The 19,605-nt window shown below is 38.5% G+C and overlaps 1 protein-coding gene across 8 annotated transcripts in view; it reads right to left on the reverse strand.

The window, feature by feature from the left end:
• PIR (pirin) overlaps positions 1-19,605 on the reverse strand; it is a 105,395-nt gene that overhangs the window by 1,001 nt on the left and 84,789 nt on the right. For all 8 annotated transcript variants that reach the window (XM_055267601.2, XM_055267598.2, XM_063634555.1 and 5 more), the window contains 2 exons: positions 11,801-11,883; positions 4,625-4,691 (listed from right to left, as the gene is read on the reverse strand). In XM_055267601.2, the coding sequence (XP_055123576.1) occupies positions 4,625-4,691; positions 11,801-11,883 (150 nt within the window). The remainder of the gene's footprint in view (positions 1-4,624; positions 4,692-11,800; positions 11,884-19,605) is intronic.

Raw genomic sequence — 19,605 nt, forward strand, 5'->3', positions numbered from 1 at the left:
TGGCTGTGTCCCAATAAAACTTCATTTACAAAAACATGCAGTGGGCAGATGTAGCCCATGGACCATAGTTTGCTGACCCTTTTGTCTAATTACTGGGTCTGAAATCAGATTTTGCTAAAAATGTACAAGAAGTCCTCCCCTAATCTGCCAGGAGGCAATGTGTGTTTCTTCCCTTTTCTTCATATATTGTAGGGGCAGAGAGGCACTGGACTGTCTCACTCCCATGATCTGCTAGATGAACAAGGCCAGCTTTTATATGGCATTGACAGTGTCTTTAGAGCAGTTGACAGACTTGTTCACTCAGTGTATGTCCTCATCCAGCCTGCAGAAGTTCCTGACATTCCTTTTATGGAACTGCCTGCTCTAAGGGGCTTTCTCTGGGAGATTCTGATTAATATATAACTGTATTGCTTAGAGAAAATAACACATTCAAACTTCTTAACCATTGTTATCATATCAACATGGATTTGGTGATCACTATAATTTAAATCTTCAGAAGGAAGACACAGGATAATATGTCTCGACGATGCTGAAATCTTTGGAGAGGATGTGGGGAATAGAATACAAGTAGAAAGAAAACACCCAGGCATCTAAATCCATTCATTCAATTACCTATCTATTAAGCATTGAATGCCCATTAAATGACAGACATTGTGCTGGAAGCTAGAGACATAAAGATGAAAGACAATAAATGGCAGACTCCCTCTCCTCAAGGACTCAAATCTATTACACAGATATGAAAAGAAATCATTACAAAACTGTTTGAAATATGGAAGGATAAAAGTGTAAAAACTATAAAATCAACACAGAAAGGGGGAGGAGGAGAAATCCAGGAAAGGATTCACAGAGGGAGTGATGTTTGAGCAGTCACACGTGGAGGAAAGGCATGTTCAGGCTTAGTATGCTGGAGCAATACTGGAGGGCATAGGGGTACAGTGGTGGAAAGAGGGATCAAAGGGGAAAAAATGGCGATCTGAAATATAGGAAGAAACCAGACCCTTCTGGGCTTTGGATGCCATCTACAGGAAGAAGTTTGGACCTACTTTTGCATTGATTACGAATCACTGTAAGGTTAAGTAGGGAGTAATATAATATGATTTATAATTTTTAAAGAAGACTTTGGCATCAGGGTAGAGCAGGTGTCTAACTTGGGAGGCTGACTCAATGGTGGAATTCTTAAGGGTATTTGAGATACAGGACATGGGAGGCTTTGGATGGAGCAAGGTGTTTGGTTCTGGATATTTTTTGTTTTGTTTTTCTTTTCTTTTCTTTTTTTTTTTTTTTTTTTTTTGAGACCGAGTCTTGCTCTGTCGCCCAGGTGGGAGTGCAGTGGTGAGTGGTGCGATCTTGGCTCACTGCAACCTCCGCCTCCCGGGTTCTAGTAATTCTCATGCCTCAGCCTCCCCAGTACCTGGGATTACAGGCACGCGCCACCATGCCCGGCTAAATTTTTGTATTTTTAGTAGAGATGGGGTTTCACCATGTTGGCCAGGTTGGTCTCAAACTCCTGACCTCAAGTGATCCACCAGCCTCGACCTCCCAAAGTGCTGGGATTACAGGCATGAGCCACCGCGCCTGGCCCAGTTCTGAGTATTTTAACATAGAGGTACTAGAGACAATAAAGTGGTTTCCCAAGCAGAGGTTTTCGGTACATTGTTGAAACTACGGATCTGGAGCTCATGAGAGAAATTTCATCTGGAAATGGAGGTTTGGACCATATCAGGTAGGAAAGAAAAAGAGAGTTAACATATGCAGAATAAACAATAAACCCAAGAGGGTACCCTGGGGAAGACAACTTTTTAAAGGACACGCAGGGGAAAGGGAAATGCAGCTTGGAAGATGGGAGCAGGTACTGAGTCAAGGACCAAATTCTTGCGCCTCATAATTTTGCTATGGTTGGGACTTGTGGAGCAGTACTCCCATCCCCCAACTAGTTTCTGTAAGAATGGTGTGCTTCTAGGCTTCCATTTTGACACTTTCTGGGGTAGTCTGCCATGTTTCTCAATTTATAGCGTGCACATGAATCAGCTGGGAATCTTATTAAAATGCAGATTCTGATTCAGGATGTCTGGAGTGAGGCCTATGATTCTGCATTTCTAACTATCTCCCAAGTGTTGCTGATACTGCTGGTCCATGGACCACACTTTAGGAAACAAGTATAACCTCTGTTATATAGGGAAGCATTGGAAGCTTGGAGTCCCCTAAAGCTAACTGATGAAGCTTATCTCCTCAAATCTTCAAGGAGAAAACTGAATCTAGAAAGTATGTTTTTAAATTGATCAACTACAAGGGCTGTGAACAAGAAAATTATTTGATAGTTATCTATAATTCTCTTTCAAATTATAGCTTTCATCACTTCTCTAATTAAGCCTCTGAAGCCCCCCTCTTGTATAAAATGGTGTGTCTAACCTCTTGTTATGTAGAACTTTGGTATAGCAGAGAGAACATAAGACATGGGGTCAGGAGACTAGGGTTCGAGTCCCAGCTCCACTGCTAACAATTGCTTTCCATTAGAGAAGCTACAGGGCAGAGCAATGGACGACCAGCATGGTAAGAGACAGAAGGGCAGGGTGTTTGGAAAACAGACAGCCTGAGTGTGAATCCAGCCATGTGACCTTGAGTAAGCCAATGAACCTTTGACCTTCTGCTTCTTCATCTGTAAAATGGGCATGAGAGTACCAACCTCATAGGGTTGTTTTAAAGGTTAAACGGATTAACATTAGGAAAGTGCTTTAACCAATGTCTAGGAAATAGTAAATTCTATGCAAGTATCTGTTAAGTAAATAAATAAAATATCTGGATTTTATTTTCCTCATCTATAAAAGAGGCATGACTACATCATGGCTAAGGTTATTTTCTATCCTAACATTCTATGACTTCCTGTGCTTAATTTGTGGATGAATAATTAAGGACACACGATGATAAGAGGAGAAAGGGTCTTAGCTAATTCATGAGATCTGTGCAAGTTCCCAGTCAAGAGATGGTTGTGGCTGCCTTTAAACACACATAAGTAAAAGAAAAACTTAAATGTCTGAGTTTTTAAAAGTTAAAAAACAAAAACAAAATGCTTTGCTTCTCAGTAACTGAACTTTCAAGGGACATATTTATTTTGTCTGATTACTCTGAGTTTGTATGTGCAGGCATACCTAGCGTCCCTGTGTTCCAAGCCACTGGGAGAGGATCCACATGACCCCAGTGTAGGGTAGCTTTGAGCAGTCCCACTCCTTTGATCTGTCACCTAATTCAGTTAGACTCTTTTTTTTTTGAGACGGAGTCTCGCTCTGTCACCCAGGCTGGAGTGCAGTGGCGAAATCTCGGCTCACTGCAAGCTCCGCCTCCCGGGTTCACGCCATTCTCCTGCCTCAGCCTCTCCGAGTAGCTGGGACTACAGGCGCCCGCCACCACGCCCGGATAATTTTTTTGTATTTTTAGTAGAGACGGGGTTTCACCGTGGTCTCGATCTCCTGACCTGGTGATCCGCCCGCCTCGGCCTCCCAAAGTGTCAGTTAGACTCTTGCTTTTCATTATTGGTACAGAGGAGATTGCCTAAAATAAGACTTCCATCTCACACGTTTTTCCCACCTAAATGTTAGTTACTAGGAATAAAGATTATGACCCTACTCAGTTTGTCTGAAGGCTTTTTCCAGAAAAACAAACTATAATATTGCAGTGCTTTTCAGTTGAGAGAAAAGGAAACAAGAACCACAAACCTCTGGAATGGAAATCGGATGCACACAAAATGGCTGTCAAATGCTACAGGCAAGGCAGGGTACAATTTAATGTTCCTCCGAAGCAGTTAGTAGAACAAAAAAGAATATTTTTAAAGCAATCCGTGTTCTTTAAATTCATGAGCAGCTGGGGTTTATCTGCAATCATTGTGTGTACCTGGGAATTCATGCAAGGCAGGGAAATGCAATGGGATTTTAATGCATGTTGAATTTAATAATTGGTGAAGTGGACATATGTTTTGTAAGCATTTATCTAAATAATAAAATGGGTTTTAATTGCTTTTAGATGTTCCTCATTTAATCAAACAACAATGATATGAAGAAGTCAAAACCCAAAGAATTGAAGTAATCGTTATGGGTACTTAAGCCAGGATTTTCTGCCTCTAAGTATAGTACTATTTCTGCTATATCAGTTACCTCTACTCATTTTTTTAAATAAACAAAAAATAACTATTTTCTTAAAAACACTATTCCTAAGAACTTCATATTTTTTACTAAAAATGCAATAGACTACAGGACAGTATTGAAATCACCTTTATTTTTGATAAAGATAAAAAGAATGTTAACGTTCCCAATAGACTGTAGACTCTTTTTTCAAGTTAAAATTCTCTATGACATAATACAAAAATACTATTTTTGTTCTTCCCACAGTTCCAAACTCAATATCCTACACATAATAGGTATCTAAGAAATGTTTCTTTAAAAAAAAAGAGATGAATAAACATCACATATATATTTCCCTCTGATGACAGAAAAATTAAACAATCCTCAGATTTGTAGATGGAGAGACAGGACAAAAAAAAACCCAGCTATTCTTCCCAACAATAGTATACATGTATACTGTTTTCAAAGAAAAGGAAAATCAACCAAGAAAATCATTGTCATTTTCGTCTTACCATGTTGGACAACTGGTTCTCTTAATGGCTCCCCAGCAATTAAGACAAAGTGGCTTCTCTTGGGATCCTAAAGTTAACAAAGAAAACATCAAACAATAAACAGGCTTATTTTCGAAGGTCAAATTGTGAACAATTTGAAATTGACATGCTAGCCAAATGGGCGATGTTCCTAATTCTGAATATAATTTTCAAAAATATTTTCTGTGCAGCACTCAATATAGACATGCTTATTTCTTAAGTTGTTTAGTAGCAAGTAGAACTCAAGAATAAGTCCAGGCCACCAAAATATTAACATTCTCAAATTTAAGAAGGAGAACTTAAATTAAGATTTCTTTAACTGGGAATATCTTCATGACAAGCCATGTGATTAAATGGCTTATCATGGGATTTATGATTTCTCAGTAACCATATAATTTTTAAAAGGGAAGATTAGTTATGCAAATCCAAAATAAGATTTTATTACTTTTGAAAATTATTACTAATAATGTAAAATATGCCCCAGAAATATTGCACTAAATGGAACCTTATAAAAACAGAGCATCCAAGGGACATCTGCTCAAGCAAATTTCCCCCCAAAAGGGTCCTATTACGTTAAAGTCTCTAAAAGTTTTTGCTTAGAATTAAGGATTCAATTTTTTTCCTGAAACTGGAAAAAATATTAACCATAATATCCAGTGCTAGTATGGATACAGGGAAAAATACACTTTCATATATAGTTTGGGAGATTTTCAATTGGTGCAGTAATCCTTCCAGAGAGCAATTTGACAATATGACTCAAAACCCCCAATACTGCTAATGTCCTCCGATCCAGTAATGATAGTTTTAGCGATGTAGTGTCAGGGAATTTCACTATTGTAGCACTATTTATCACAGCAGAAATTGAAAACATTTCTCCAAAAATGAGGGGTTGGTTAAATAATTATATGCTTATAAGAAAAACTATCAAATGGCCATCAAAATCCATTTTCTCAACAAATATTTAAGTGTGTAATAAAATGTTCATAATGTTTTGTAAGTTTTGTAAATATCACAAAATGGTATGTATATACTATGGTTTAAAAATACCAAAATGTTAGCATTTATTATTTCTGAATAATGGGAATTAAAGCAAATTTTATTTTCTTCTTTATGCTTTTCTGTATTTTTTTAAATTGCTACAAAAATTTGCTAATTTTAAAAGTTAAAAGGAAACATAAAAGACATTTTCTAAAGTTTGTGTTTGGGGAATTGTTTTGTAATCAAATGCATTTCTGGTTTAACAATCATTAGATCATTTCATTATATAAAACTAAGTATTTTAAATAATTCACATGTTATAATTGTAAGAGTCCTATCAAAATCATACATATATCTATATATATATACACTTTTCAGTAATTTTATTTATTAGAAATGGGTGTTTGATTTGAAATTAAGGAGAACTGTAGTTCCGTCAGAAGTGAATTACATAAGTACTTAGATATACTTATATGTGGTGTTTTGTGCCCTGGTAACTTAGTTTAGTTGAGACAATGTGGCGGTTAGTTGTAACGGGTAGTCAGAGGTGCTGCTAGACCTTAGCTTGTCCTCATCCTCCTGCATGCCATGTCCAGCTCTTCTTCCTGACTGCTAATTCTGCTAAGAGCAGCCGCAGCCCCATCCCTAGACACTAGGCTGCAGAACTACAGACTTCTCCACTAGACTTCTTTTGTGGCCTCATTTTAGTGCCTGAATATGCTTGGCATTCCAAATTAACTGGTTGGTGACTTCTCTGATTCCCCAGCTTCTGCTTTTCCATCTTCATTTCCACCGCGCCTCCCATATGCAAATGCTCCCTCTCTGGGAAGCTGTCTTGTGACTGCCTTCTTGCGAGGAATCCCAAGCTAGCCAAATGGAGGGGCCACCTAGAGCAGAACTGAGGCATCTCCAAACAACAGCCCCAGCAGAGCCCAGCTCCCAGCCTGCCAGCCACATGAGTGACCCCAGAGAAACCGGCATTAGAACTCCCCACCACATGGAGAAATAATAAATGATTGTTATTTTAAGCCACTAAATTTTAGCGTGGTTACTCACTAATAGATAACTGAACATTATATATTTATTTTCAGGCTTCTTTTAGGTATATCTTATTTAGAATAAAACAATAAACAAAGCCAAAATGATTACGCACTTTAAAATGAAGCCTTCAAAATTTTTGAAACGTCACCCCAATTCTAATAATATAGCATATTTCTAAATATGTAAGTCAATATTATACTATATCATACTTCTACTAATGCAAAGCTCTTTAATTAGAAATTATTAAAATGTTACTAGTTCCAGAAGATTTATTACTGGATTCAATAAAATTAATAATTAATTCCTTAATCTTCCATGTATTTAATAAAAACTACCGTATTTCACATGACTGACAGTTGTTTCCCTTTCCTGCCTTCAACTTAAAAAATAAATGGGACTGTAGGGTAGAATGGTTTCTTCAAAAGTCTTGATTTACTCCCTACAATCTCAGGGCTGGGGTCATTTAATACATCCACTCAGTTATGATGTTTTGATCACTTCTTTACATTTTAAAAAGTCTCTGTTTAACCACTGCAAGGCCTATATTTATTTATGTACCATCACTTTACTTATCCATAACCCAACTAGCTGTCAAAATATGCAAACATGAACCAGATGACATTTTCTTTCCTTAACTCGTCTTCTTTGGTGAAATCTAATAATCTTTCCAGATATTCCAGAAAATACAGTGATGATGTGGCTGAAAAGTCTCAGTTGCTGTTATCTTGAAAAGTCCTTGTCTATGATGACCTTGTTTATGGTGTCAAATGATGAAAATCATGCAAAAGCCAAGAGAATTAAATACCCATTTAAAACCCAAGTCCTTGCATGGTTCTAAATGCCTTTATGGGATTTGATTTTAAAAAAACCCATACGTAAGTAGCAGAGGTCCACTTACTACTTCACCCCAACTAACATTCACCATCTTTTGGCACCATGTCTTTTGCTTTGGTGCACCTTCTCAGAGTTTCTGGTACAGAGTTAAGTTCTTCTGGGTTTACTTAATAATTTACTTTTTAAAGTTGCTCTTGTTATTCCATAAGTATTTTTGCCAAGATATGTCTCGAGTTCCGCTGATACCAACAATAAATGATCAAAGCCCAGATGAAAGTTTTATGGTTCACTTAATATGTTGATAACTTCTAAACTATGAGTAGCTACTCAGTTTGATCAACTATAAATATAAAGCTCAAGATGGCAGTAGGACTCTGAGTATGAATCTAAGCCAGGGGTCCCCAACCCCCAGGCCATGGACCAGTACCAATTGGTGGTCTGTTAGGAACTGGGCTGCACAACAGGTGAGTGGCAGGTGAGGTAGTGAAGCTTCATCTGTATGTATAGCCACTCCCCATTGCTCGAATTACCACCCGAGCTCTGCCTCCTGTCAGATCAGCAGTGGTGCTGGATTCTCATAGGAGCACAAACCCTGTTGTGAACTGCACATGTGAGGGATCTAGTTTGCAAACTCCTTATGAGAATCTAATGCCTAATGATCTGTCACTGTCTCCCATCACCCCCGGATGGGACCATCTAGTTGCAGGAAAACAAATTCAGGGCTCCTACTGATTCTACATTATGGTGAGTTATAGAATTATTTCATTATATATTACAAGGTAATAATAATAGAAAGAAAGTACACAACAAAGGTAATGCGCTTGAAGCATCCCCAAACCATTCCCAGCCACCCCCGGTCTGAGGAAAAACTGTCTTCCAGGAAATTGGTCCCTGATGCCAAAAAGGTTGGGGACTGCTGATTGAAGGGCATGTTTTTGCATCAATAACATTCATTATAGTGATATATTACCTGAAAAAAAATTACCAGAAAGAAACTGTGCTTTAGCATGACTTATTGCATGCATTTGTTCCTACCAGACTCCATTGTTTATACTTCTTGGGCCAATGAAAAGATCAAACAAGTAACTGTTATCAGTTTAAAAATTTAGTGGATTATTTCATCATGAACTTTTACACATAAACAAGCAAAAAAGTTTTCTCTAGTTTTAACAGGATGTTTTGTTTTATTTCTGTCTTTCAATGTTTATTTTAATCAAATGCTATATATAGTCAAATGTTAATCTTTATTATATTAATGAGTTTTCCATGAATAGTGCCAGTTAAAAAGCACTGCTACTGTGAAGTATAGCTTTGATGACAGCCAGTGAGGTACTGATTGTCTTCCTTGGTCCACTACAGGTGAGTTTGCTAATCCATGAGGCTTAAGACCTTCTCAATAGTATACCACTATAAACATAAGCCTAAGGGTGAGATGCAGCCTTTCATATCAAACTCTTGTACCCCTGATCGTGGAGCCATCAGGGCAACCATCATCTTAAGAGAAAGTCCAGAGTACCATCAGTAGGTCAAAGCAGCACAGGAAGCCTTAGCCCTTGAAACAGAAGCTATTCTGGGATGACTGGTACCAGCCCAGGATTAAATGTCCAGAGTAGTCTGGAGTTGATTCCAATCTCTAAGAACTCTGAAAAAGTTCTAAGATGGAACAGGGAAACCTGGGGCAGAAAGAAGCTGTAGTCTTTTGCATCATCCCTTCCCTGTCCTCCTCTCCTGTCCTGGAGATTGGCCACTATAGGAGATACTGCCCATACTACTGGTCAACCAGTAGTCAAATGGGTGTGATGGTGGAGAACACAGAAAGGAAGAGTAGTAAAAGTGTAGGAAGAACAGAGCCAGAAAAAAAGCCAGGCAAAAAATCAGCTTCTCATTCTTGACCACAGTTTAGCGGAAATGGGATTGGCGCAGCACTGGGCAGTCACATCTTCCTTCTTTATCAAATCCTCAGGCTAATGCTAGGTCCAAGTGAGGATAACACTGGCTTGGAGCATGAGTGAGTCAGGGTCTCTTGGAGCCTTCTTCTACCTGTAGAAACTGTTATGTGCCCTAAGCCTTCAGGTCTACTGTATAAGTCCTTATTAGGTAACATGTATGTGGTATGACTATCAAATTAGATATTTGGATTTATAAACTTTCCAGTTACCATTATTCAGCATCTACAACATAGTAAACCAAACTCTTTCTGTAAAGGGCCAGAGAGTTTTAGGCTTTATTTGTCACAACTACTCAATTCCACTGTTATTGGATAAAAGAACCTATAGACAATATGGAAATGAATGGGTGTGGCTGTGGTCCAATAAAACTTTATGAAAAAGGAGGTTTGCATTTGGCCTATTGGACATAATTTACTGACCCCCATGCTCAGTCTGGAGTAGACTTGTAATATACGTAATCTCAAATATTCTTTCTAATAATCACTTGCAGTTGGTAGTATTATTTTAATTTTGCAGACAAAGAAACTGAAGCTCAGAGGGCTTTACAAACGTGTCCAAAGTCACAACAGCTAACAAGTAGTAAAGCCAAGATTCAAACCTTCAGAATTTCTTTTCTGCTGTAATCTAAAGGGGACTTTCTACTATTGTGTGGATATAAGTGACACATGCTGCCTTTAAGTGCTGATTTTTTAATATCAATTTTTTCATAGAAATCTTTCTAAGGTTTTGATGGCTCAGGCTGTGCTTATACACAGCAACAATTACAGAATTGCACATAACAGAATGATGCCACTGGAGCCAGGAGTGCTGCTTGCCAGTGAATTGATGGTTTCAGCTGACTCTTTTCTATGTTGGCTGCACCTGTTCTTCTGACTCCATCACTTCTTTCTGGTGTTCTGTTTTAGCTTCCAACTCCTTATCTGCAATGTGCTCTCTGTGTATTATAGGAAGAACTGAGGTTGCCAAGTTAAACCAGATAATGTTACAAACCACTCTGATATCAGTAGGTTCTGGCCTATGTGTGGCTTTCGTGCTTCTTTCCTATATTGGATTGAAAGATATAAAATAGACATTTTTGTAGGTCAAAAGTGGCAGTTTCATATGGCTCAGTCTAATATTAAAGGGCACTGACCCTGACATATGCATTTTTCTAGTGCTCATGAGGTTTTTCTTCCGTTTACCTCACAGTTCATGGTGGTGCTGCAGATGATTAAAGCAGCTGTAGATTGCTGCCAGAAAAGTGGGCTAAGATCTAATAACTCCTCAAATCCACTGTGTTCTATAACAACAGGCAGGGTCAGAAGGCCAGAAGTCAGTCAGACTGCCTCAGCACTAGTCATCCACACACTGAAATAGTTTTCAAAGTTTGTTTTTTTCAGGAGCTTTTGCACAATTTTCTCCTCAATCCTCTTTATAAGAATGACATAAAGCAGTCAGATTGACTAAACAGACTGACAACATGGTGACTGAAATACTCAAGGGAATGAAATAGACATGAGAAGGAAACCTGGGAATAAAAACCTCCCAAGACTCCTAAAATATCAGAGACTTTACTTAAAGAGCAGGGATTCATCACAAAAAGACTATGAAATGCATCCTATCTTCCTCTCAGTTCAAAGTGGGGATTCTTTTCTTTTTCTTTCTTTTTTTTTTTTTTTTTTTTTTTGAGACGGAGTCTCACTCTGTCGCCCAGGCTGGAGTGTGGTGGCGCAATCTCGGCTCACTGCAAGCTCCGCCTCCCGGGTTCACGCCATTCTCCTGCCTCAGCCTCCCGAGTGGCTGGGACCACAGGCACCCGCCACCACGCCCGGCTAATTTTTTGTATTTCTAGTGGAGACGGGGTTTCACCGTGTTAGCCAGGATGGTCTCGATTTCCTGACCTCGTGATCCGCCTGCCTCGGCCTACCAAAGTGCTGCGATTACAGGCATGAGCCACCGCGCCCGGCCAAAGTGGGGATTCTTTTCAAAGGGCTCTATGTGAGTATGCATGTAGATTTATATTTCTACTTCTATAGGACTGATCTATTTTCACTTATGCTAAAAACAAAATAAATCAATTGTATAAAGAAAGAAAATTAAGAGACAACAAAGATGTGTTGCTTCCAGATTCAAATTTCCAGGGGTAAACAATAGGGACTTTATATGATTTCTGAAGATAAAGAATCAGTAAAGATAAAACTTTAAAATAAACCCATAGAAATAGCAGAAATTAATGAAAAGACATGATAAACTTCTGGTATAATTTCTTCTCCAACGAAGAGAGAAAAACTTTCAGTTATCCACAACATTTAGGCATTTTCTTGGAAACCAGTAGAAAGTACATGTTAAGAAAGTTAAAGGAAAATAACATACTTACCTTGTTCTCCACCTGGACACTGTCACCTTCTCCAAGCACTGCTGTGTGATGAGGTTCTATTTTTTGTTGTGCATCATCGGGCCCTACAAAACCAATGACCCACTAATTTAATACCCATTATAGTACATTTGTTATACGGTTACTTATTTGGTTAACTATATAGCACCACAACATTTATTTTAATTTGAGAAATAACAGACTTAGTAATTTCCTTGAATCTCTTGGTTAATTATATTTGCTATTATTAAAGCCTAAAACTAGTTTGTTTTCAATTTTGAAAAAGGACAAGGAGATGAATCCTGCGTTGTGTTTCCATTTACACTTTAATTGATAAGCAAAGTTCTTGGCATTATGTGCTCATGTTTCCTTAGGTAAATTATAAACTTTATAAGCATTAAGAATAGTTAGAAAAAGTATCAAATGCCATAATAATTCATTCCCACAAGTATGAATTGAGTACCTACAATTGCCTAGTACTATAGGACAATACAGAGACATGCAAAGTAGATTCCTTTCATAGAAATAATTCAAAATCCCGTTGGAGCAAACTAAATCTATACACACAAAATAATCAGAGAATAATGCAACGGAAAAATACGTAAGTTGGATAGCTATTGAATAATAGCTATTGAACTCTGAATAAGACCCTGGGGTGGGGGGAGGGGGGAGGGATAGCATTAGGAGATATACCTAATATAAATTATGAGTTAATGGGTGCAGCACACCAACATGGCACATGTATACATATGTAACAAACCTGCACGTTGTGCACATGTACCCTAGAACTTAAAGTATAAAAAAAAGACCCTGTTCTAAATGTTGTGGGAATATTCAGGATAGATAAATTTCCATCTCTTCTACACTGAGGTTTACAAATAAAATAATACAAATGAAAATGTCTCTTAAAGGCAACGATAAATTCATAAGCAAAGTTCAATAAGAGAACAGGGGTGATGGGGGCTTGTGCAGGTCTAGGGACCACAGATATTTGTTGTGGAGGAGGTAAGACTTGAACAGAGCTCTGTAGGATTAGATAAACCACAAGAGGCAAATCTGGGGAAAAGGGCATTCTAGACACGAGAAAAGATTGCAGTGAAAATTCTACCATTCCTGGAACAGTCTTTTGGGAAGAACGATGGAAATGTAAGCTGTCTTCAGATCAGGGAAAGCCTTTAAACCCATGTTTATCCGTATAAAATTGACAGCCCTTCGGGAGGGTGTGTGTGTGTGAAATTACCAGATCTCTGTGTGTGTGTGTGTGTGTGTTTATGTGTGTGAAATTACCAGATCTGTGTCTTGGAGAAATGACTCTGATGGCAGAATGTGAAGTGAATTGGAGGGGACAACACTGAAGTTAGGATGACCTGTTAGGAGTTTGCTGTAACAGTCTAAGTGAAAATGAATTACACTCTGAGTTGAGAAAGTGGCAACAGAAAGATAGGGATGCATTTGACAGGTGGAGCTGAAAAGGAAATCTAAAGGATTTGGCAACAGTTGGAGAGAGAAAAGTCTAACATGATTCTCACTAGGAGCAGAAGAATGTAGTGACTTGAAGATTGCAAGAGTGGTTCTGCAAGAGGAGGCTACAGACTGGAGAGGCCAAAGTGCACCACAGAAGGCTGTAGAGAGGGGGTGAGATTTGGACTAGGTCTTTCAGTTGGGAAAAACCCCGATATGTTAATGGGCAAGAGAGAGAAGATTTCAAATTGAATGAGCAGTCCATAAAATGTCTTGGGAGATACACCTGCACGCCCTTTTGGGATGTAAATAAGGGCATTGATGTGACAAGTTGGAGCTGAATAATCAATAAGGAACTGCTTATTTAAATGAAAACAATAGCTTGAGCAATTATCATGTAAACAGAAACATAATTTGTGAATTTTGGACATATTGGTTGGAGTCCAAACAACTATATCTTCTAGAGAAGACCTTCTCACCTCCACTTTGGAAATAACCAATATGAGGCAGCAGAGTTCATTCTGATGCTTGCAAACATGAAATAGAATTCTAATAGAGCAGGAGTTCTTAACGTGGAGTCAATGTCCTCCCAAGGGGGTCCATGGATACAATTCAGGGCATGGGTGGACTTCGATAGGAGATAAATTACATGTTTACTTTCACTAACACCTAAATTGAAACGTATCTTTTCCTTCGATCATGAATGTAGCCAACAAGCCACAGTAGTATTAGCTGGGCTGATGACTTTGTCTGCAGCAGAAATCATAGATATTTTCATATCACATTATGGTTTTGTAGATATCTCAAAATATAGTTTATGTTAATTATTACTTAAAATTTAGAGCAGGCCTGCTACTAGATCATGTTATGTCAAATGTCATTAAAGAAGCACACATATAGCTATATCCTAAACCTGTTCTTTTAACATTTTCATAACTGCACTGACTTTAAAAACATTATTTGAGGAGGCAGGAGGCTTGGCAGATGTCAGAAAGGTCCATGGCAGTAAAAAGATTAACAACTTCTGTCCCAGAGGAAGTAGTGTGCTGGATAATGTTTAACAGTTGGCTTTCAGGAGTAAAGGGGAGAACTAACCTGATTTGTAAGTGTGTGCCAATATCTGTGGTGTAAATACTCCCACTGTGGTCAATTTCAGCCTACTAATGTGAGGCCAGGGAAGGCACACAATCAGCTCCTGCAAGCTAGTAAGAGCCAGCCCCAGCATAATACTAAAGGTTTCTCCTCTATCAAAGATTTAGGTCAACAAACGTCATGGAAACAAATGATAGAACTCCATTGATTTTCCACTTATGCAGGGATTTGGCAATAAAAGAGAGGTCTGGGAGTTTAAAAAAATCTCATTTAGAGTTGAGTAATATTTTTAACTGTGATGCAGAGCAGCATTTTATTAAGTGTGCTTTACTGAGATCCCCTGGGAGCAATGAACCATGTCTTTATCTTCAACTAATTCATATATAACACCCATTACCCACGTGGTCCACTCCTGGCCCATAATTTTGTCATGTAGGATGTTTCGTGATACATATACCAAAACAGTTTATAAACCCCTTCGCTGTTTTAATGGAGTGAGCTGGCAAAAGAGTGCTCAAAAATAATGCTGAATTGGTATTTCTCTGCACCCCCTATCAGGGGAGCTTGCTTGACTGTGGTGTTCATTGGTCTGTGAGGAAATCTTAATTCAGCAACAAAGAGTTTAGCTTGTCTAAAGGACTCTAACTCTAATTGTATGTGGGATGCAATTTCTGCCCATTCTCTTTGCAATCTCAGTGTTGATACTAAAGAGGTCATTTGAAATGCTCCACTCTAAGGTAAAAATCTATTTATTTATTTATTTATTTTTGAGACGGAGTCTCGCTCTGTCGCCCAGACTGGAGTGCAGTGGCGCAATCTCAGCTCACTGCAACCTCTGCCTCCCGCGATTATTCTGCCTCAGCCTCCTGAGTAGCTGGGACTACAGGCATGTGCCACCAAGCCCGGCTAATTTTTTGTATTTTCAGTAGAGATGGGGTTTCACCATGTTAGCCAGGATGGTCTCGATCTCCTGACCTCGTGATCTGCCCCCATCGAGCTCCCAAAGTGCTGGGATTACAGGCGTGAGCCACCAGGCCCTGCTGTAAATCTTTATTTTTATTTATTTATTTTCTTTTGAGACAGAGTCTTACTCTGTTGCCAAGTCTGAAGTGCAGTGGTGTAATCACAGCTCACTGCAGCCTCAACCTCTGGGGCTTAAGTGATCCTCCCACCTCAACCTCCCAAGTAGCTGGGACCACAGGCATGCACTACCATGCCTAGCTAATTAAAAAAATTTTTTTGGTAGAGGCAGGATCTCATAATGTTGCCCAGGCTGGTTTCAAACTCCTGGGCTCAAGCAATCCTCCCACCTCGGTCTCCCCAAGTGCTGGGATTACAGGCATGAGCCACTGTGCCTAACCAAGGTAAACCTTTCTTATAGACACTGGAGTCAGGGTTCCAGGTTAATAATAACTTCAAGTATACTTTTAGCTTCTGTATTATTACATGAAATGTTTAAAACAGAGTCACGGTCACAGAAAGCAAAGATTGATTCTATCTTTATTTCCAGATCATTTTTATGTTATTCACCCATCTGGTTATCTCCTGAACCTAAAATAAGTCTCAAAAAATATATCTTATTGTTTCTGACTACTTTCAATTATAAATAGAGCCAAATCAGATAACAAATAGTTTCCATTGGGAATCACTGCCAAGAATGTTAAATCTAATAGCACAGTTAAGGAAAAAATTAACTGAAAACAATTTAATTGCAATTTTTTTTGCCTAAATAGTCATAAAAGGGTGAAATACTTCAAAACCTGTTTTAAAGTTAGTGCTGCATCTTCAGTGTCTGCTTAATTGCTGTCTTTTCCTTTTTTTCTATTTATAAGAATTGCTGTCCTGTTTATTCTCTGTTCTATACACTCTAGTACTTCTATCATAGGTTTGATATTATCAATTTTATATGTATAGTTGAAGCCTTCTTATCTGATGCAATTGAGATTGTTAATTAAAAAAGACAGTCAAACTGCCTCAAACATTTTATTTTAAATTAAAGCATAAATGTGCATTTGTTTGTAAATGTTTAGAAATACTCCTGTAGCAATTTGGGAGGCCAAGGCAGAATTGCTTGAGCCCAGGAGTTCAAGACCAGCCTGGGCAACATAGGGAGACCCTGTCTGTACAAAACATTTTTAGGTGTGGTGGTGCACACCTGTCATCCCAGCTACTCAGGAGACAGGTGGGAGGAGTGCTTGAACAGAAAAAAAGAAAGAAATACAGTTAAGGTGGGTTTGCTGACTTGATTGAAACATTTTCTTTTTAAAGCATACCCATGATGCACCACCCATTAGATTATTAGAGTTTCCCCAAATCTTTCACAAATTCAAAGGCATTTTCTTATTATTAAATTTGTAATTTTTGTGGGTACATAGTAGGTGTATATATTTATGGGGTATATGAGATGTTTTGATTCAGGCATGCAATACAGAATAATCACATCGTGGAGCATGGGGAGTATCCATCCCCTCAAGCATTTATACTTTGTGTTACAAACAATACAATTACACTCTTTTAGTTATTTTAAAATTTGCAATTAAGTTATTATTGACTATAGTCGCCCTGTTGTGCTGTAAAATAGTAGATCTTATTCATTCTTTCTATTTTTTTGTACCCATTAACCATCCCCACCTCCCCCCGCCCAGCCCCCAACTACCATTCCCAGCCTCATGAACTCATGGTAACCTTCTTTCTACTCTCTATATTCATGAGTTCATATTGTTTTGATCTTTAGATCCCACAAAGAACTGAGAACATGTGATGTTTGTCTTTCCGTGTCAAAGACATTTCCTTTAGCAATTCACTTTCACAAAGCATCCGCCTTAGTTGCTCTGGAAATACCAACTCTCTTTTCACATTTCTTTCATTAATTTACAACCGTTTAATTAAATTACATAAGGTTTTTTATGAAGGTGCTGATGGGGGCAGCTAAGAGCAGGCAGACCAGGGAGGAGCGGATCATCCTGGGTGTTCAAGCACCTTCCTCAAAGTATTCACCATAGAATGAAGAGCACTGGGCAATTCAGTTAGTTGGATAAATGGAGGTCAATTATGAGGCCTGATGGTGCACATCTGTGTTTCCCCGCCTTTACTGCAAGATCCAGAGCCCGTTTCAAACTGCTTAATATCACCCAAAACCAGAGCACAGAAGTTTGTGCTCAAAAGGTTAGCACAAACTAAGCGTGAATCATTAGTTATTTAAATGAATTCAAAACATTTTACTGCCTTTGTAAGCCAGTTGATTTCAATAAACACAAACAAATGTTTTTAGATTTCTAAATATTTTCTAAGCACCAACAGTATACTTGACATCAGGCCTTCTAGGGGACTAGAATTCAAGCTGATAAACTGTACCAAGCTTCAAGGATACAGGATGTAAACTTTTCTATCCTTTTGATCTCTACATTAATGTGTAAAGTAATTTTCAGCACAGCTGCAGGGAAGAGATTTGGTACTAGTATCTGTGGGATCTACTGGTTTTCTGACAATGTATTTTTTTATTTTCTTTTGACTTCGTTTTTTATCATATGATGCATAGATTCCAGCTGTGGGCTGGTCAAAGAACTTTTTGCCTCAGCAAAAGATTGTTGTCAAAGGTCTCTCCCTCTATTGTACACTTTTTAAAATTACTATTCAATAGTCAGCTTAGAAGGCTCTTCATTGTTGGAAAAAGCAAATATATTAAAAATTAAGAAGATCCTTGAAAAGCATAAAGTGAGTACTTTCAGATGAGTCTCAAATGAATACTTTCTTTGAATAAGAAAATGAGAACTCTACTAGTCTTATTTTAGTTCCGTTAACTCTTTTTCTTCAGGGTGTCATTAGAGGACAATTACATAGCCTCACGATACTTACCTTTACCTTTAAAATGACTGACTTTGACAACTAGTTAAACATCCAGCATTTTCTTTTTTTTTCCCCTTTCTTTTTTTTTTTTTTTCTTTATTTTAGACAAGAGTCCCGTTCTGTTGCCTAGGCTGGAATGCAGTGGCACAGTCTTGGATCACTGCAACCTCTGCTTTCCGGGTTCAAGTGATTCTCCTGCCTCAGCCTCCCGTGTAGCTGGGATTACAGGCGTGCACCACCACACCCGGCTAATTTTTGTATTTTTACTGGAGACAGGGATTTCACCACGTTGGCCAGGCTGGTCTCAAACTCCCAGCCTCAAGTGATCTGCCTGCCTCAGCCTCCCAAAGTGCTGGGATTACAGGCGTGAACCACCATGCCCAGCTGTCGAGCATTTTCTAATGTTCAAAACTCCACCTGTTTGTAGTCAAACTAAATTTATCAATGTCTTTTAAGCACTTCCTGTAATCAGTTAATATTTTAATAGCCCTCCTAAATTTCCATTTTATGCAGTCTCCCCAGATTATTTCCTCAACCCAAGTTGCAGCCCATTTATTCCAGCCCGATACACTAAGGATATATATATTCATTACATCTACTTCAGCTGAACATGTTTGACATTTTGAAAAAGACAATTCCTTGCTTATCACTTCCTGCCATCTGTGGTTTGTTGGCGCCAGCCTAGTTTTATAAGCAAGATAAAATTGAGGCAGTGAAGTCAGAAAACGTTTTCTGGATTTTCGCTATTGATTTTATAGGTCAGTACATATTCAAGAGCTATTTCTGTTTCGTCATTTCTTTTTCTCTGATGATTTGTTCTTGCCCTTTTGTTTTTCTCATTAACCGCCCCCCCATTAGGGTGTTGGTAGGAGGAAGGGAAGGAGATAAAATTCAAATGAGGTCATTTAGCCAGCCACTCACTGGTTAAAGCACAGTCCCAAGAGGCCAGTTGTGTGAGCTGGATTCTCTTCATGGTCCAGTTTATTCTAGACAGATGCAACTTTGCTCCAAGGATACAGACCCATCCCCTGCCAGATGTTTTGCACTGTGGCCCATGGTCACGAGGGGGGACCAGGTCAGTAAATAGAAATGACTCAGGAAAATCTTGCCTCATCTCAAGAAAAACAAGTGGAAGTGTGGGTCATTCTTACCCCGAGAACTGCAGAGCATTTCATTCTTACCCGGAGAACTGCAGAGCATTTCACTTGTTAACTTCTCAGGCTGAAGGTCTGTCAGGAAACAAGGTTCTAACTACTGCTTAAAACAGGTTTTGGCAATTACTCGTTAATTTCTTTCCCCTTCATTCTCTGCAATTCATTTAAACCAAAATCAACTGTCACCTTTGGTAGAGCCCACAGGCTAAGAAAAATTTTCACTATTATAAATGGTTGAAACAAACTAAAAAAATA

This window comes from Symphalangus syndactylus, chromosome X (genome assembly GCF_028878055.3).
Source record: "Symphalangus syndactylus isolate Jambi chromosome X, NHGRI_mSymSyn1-v2.1_pri, whole genome shotgun sequence".
NCBI classification, from domain to species: Eukaryota; Metazoa; Chordata; class Mammalia; order Primates; family Hylobatidae; genus Symphalangus; species Symphalangus syndactylus.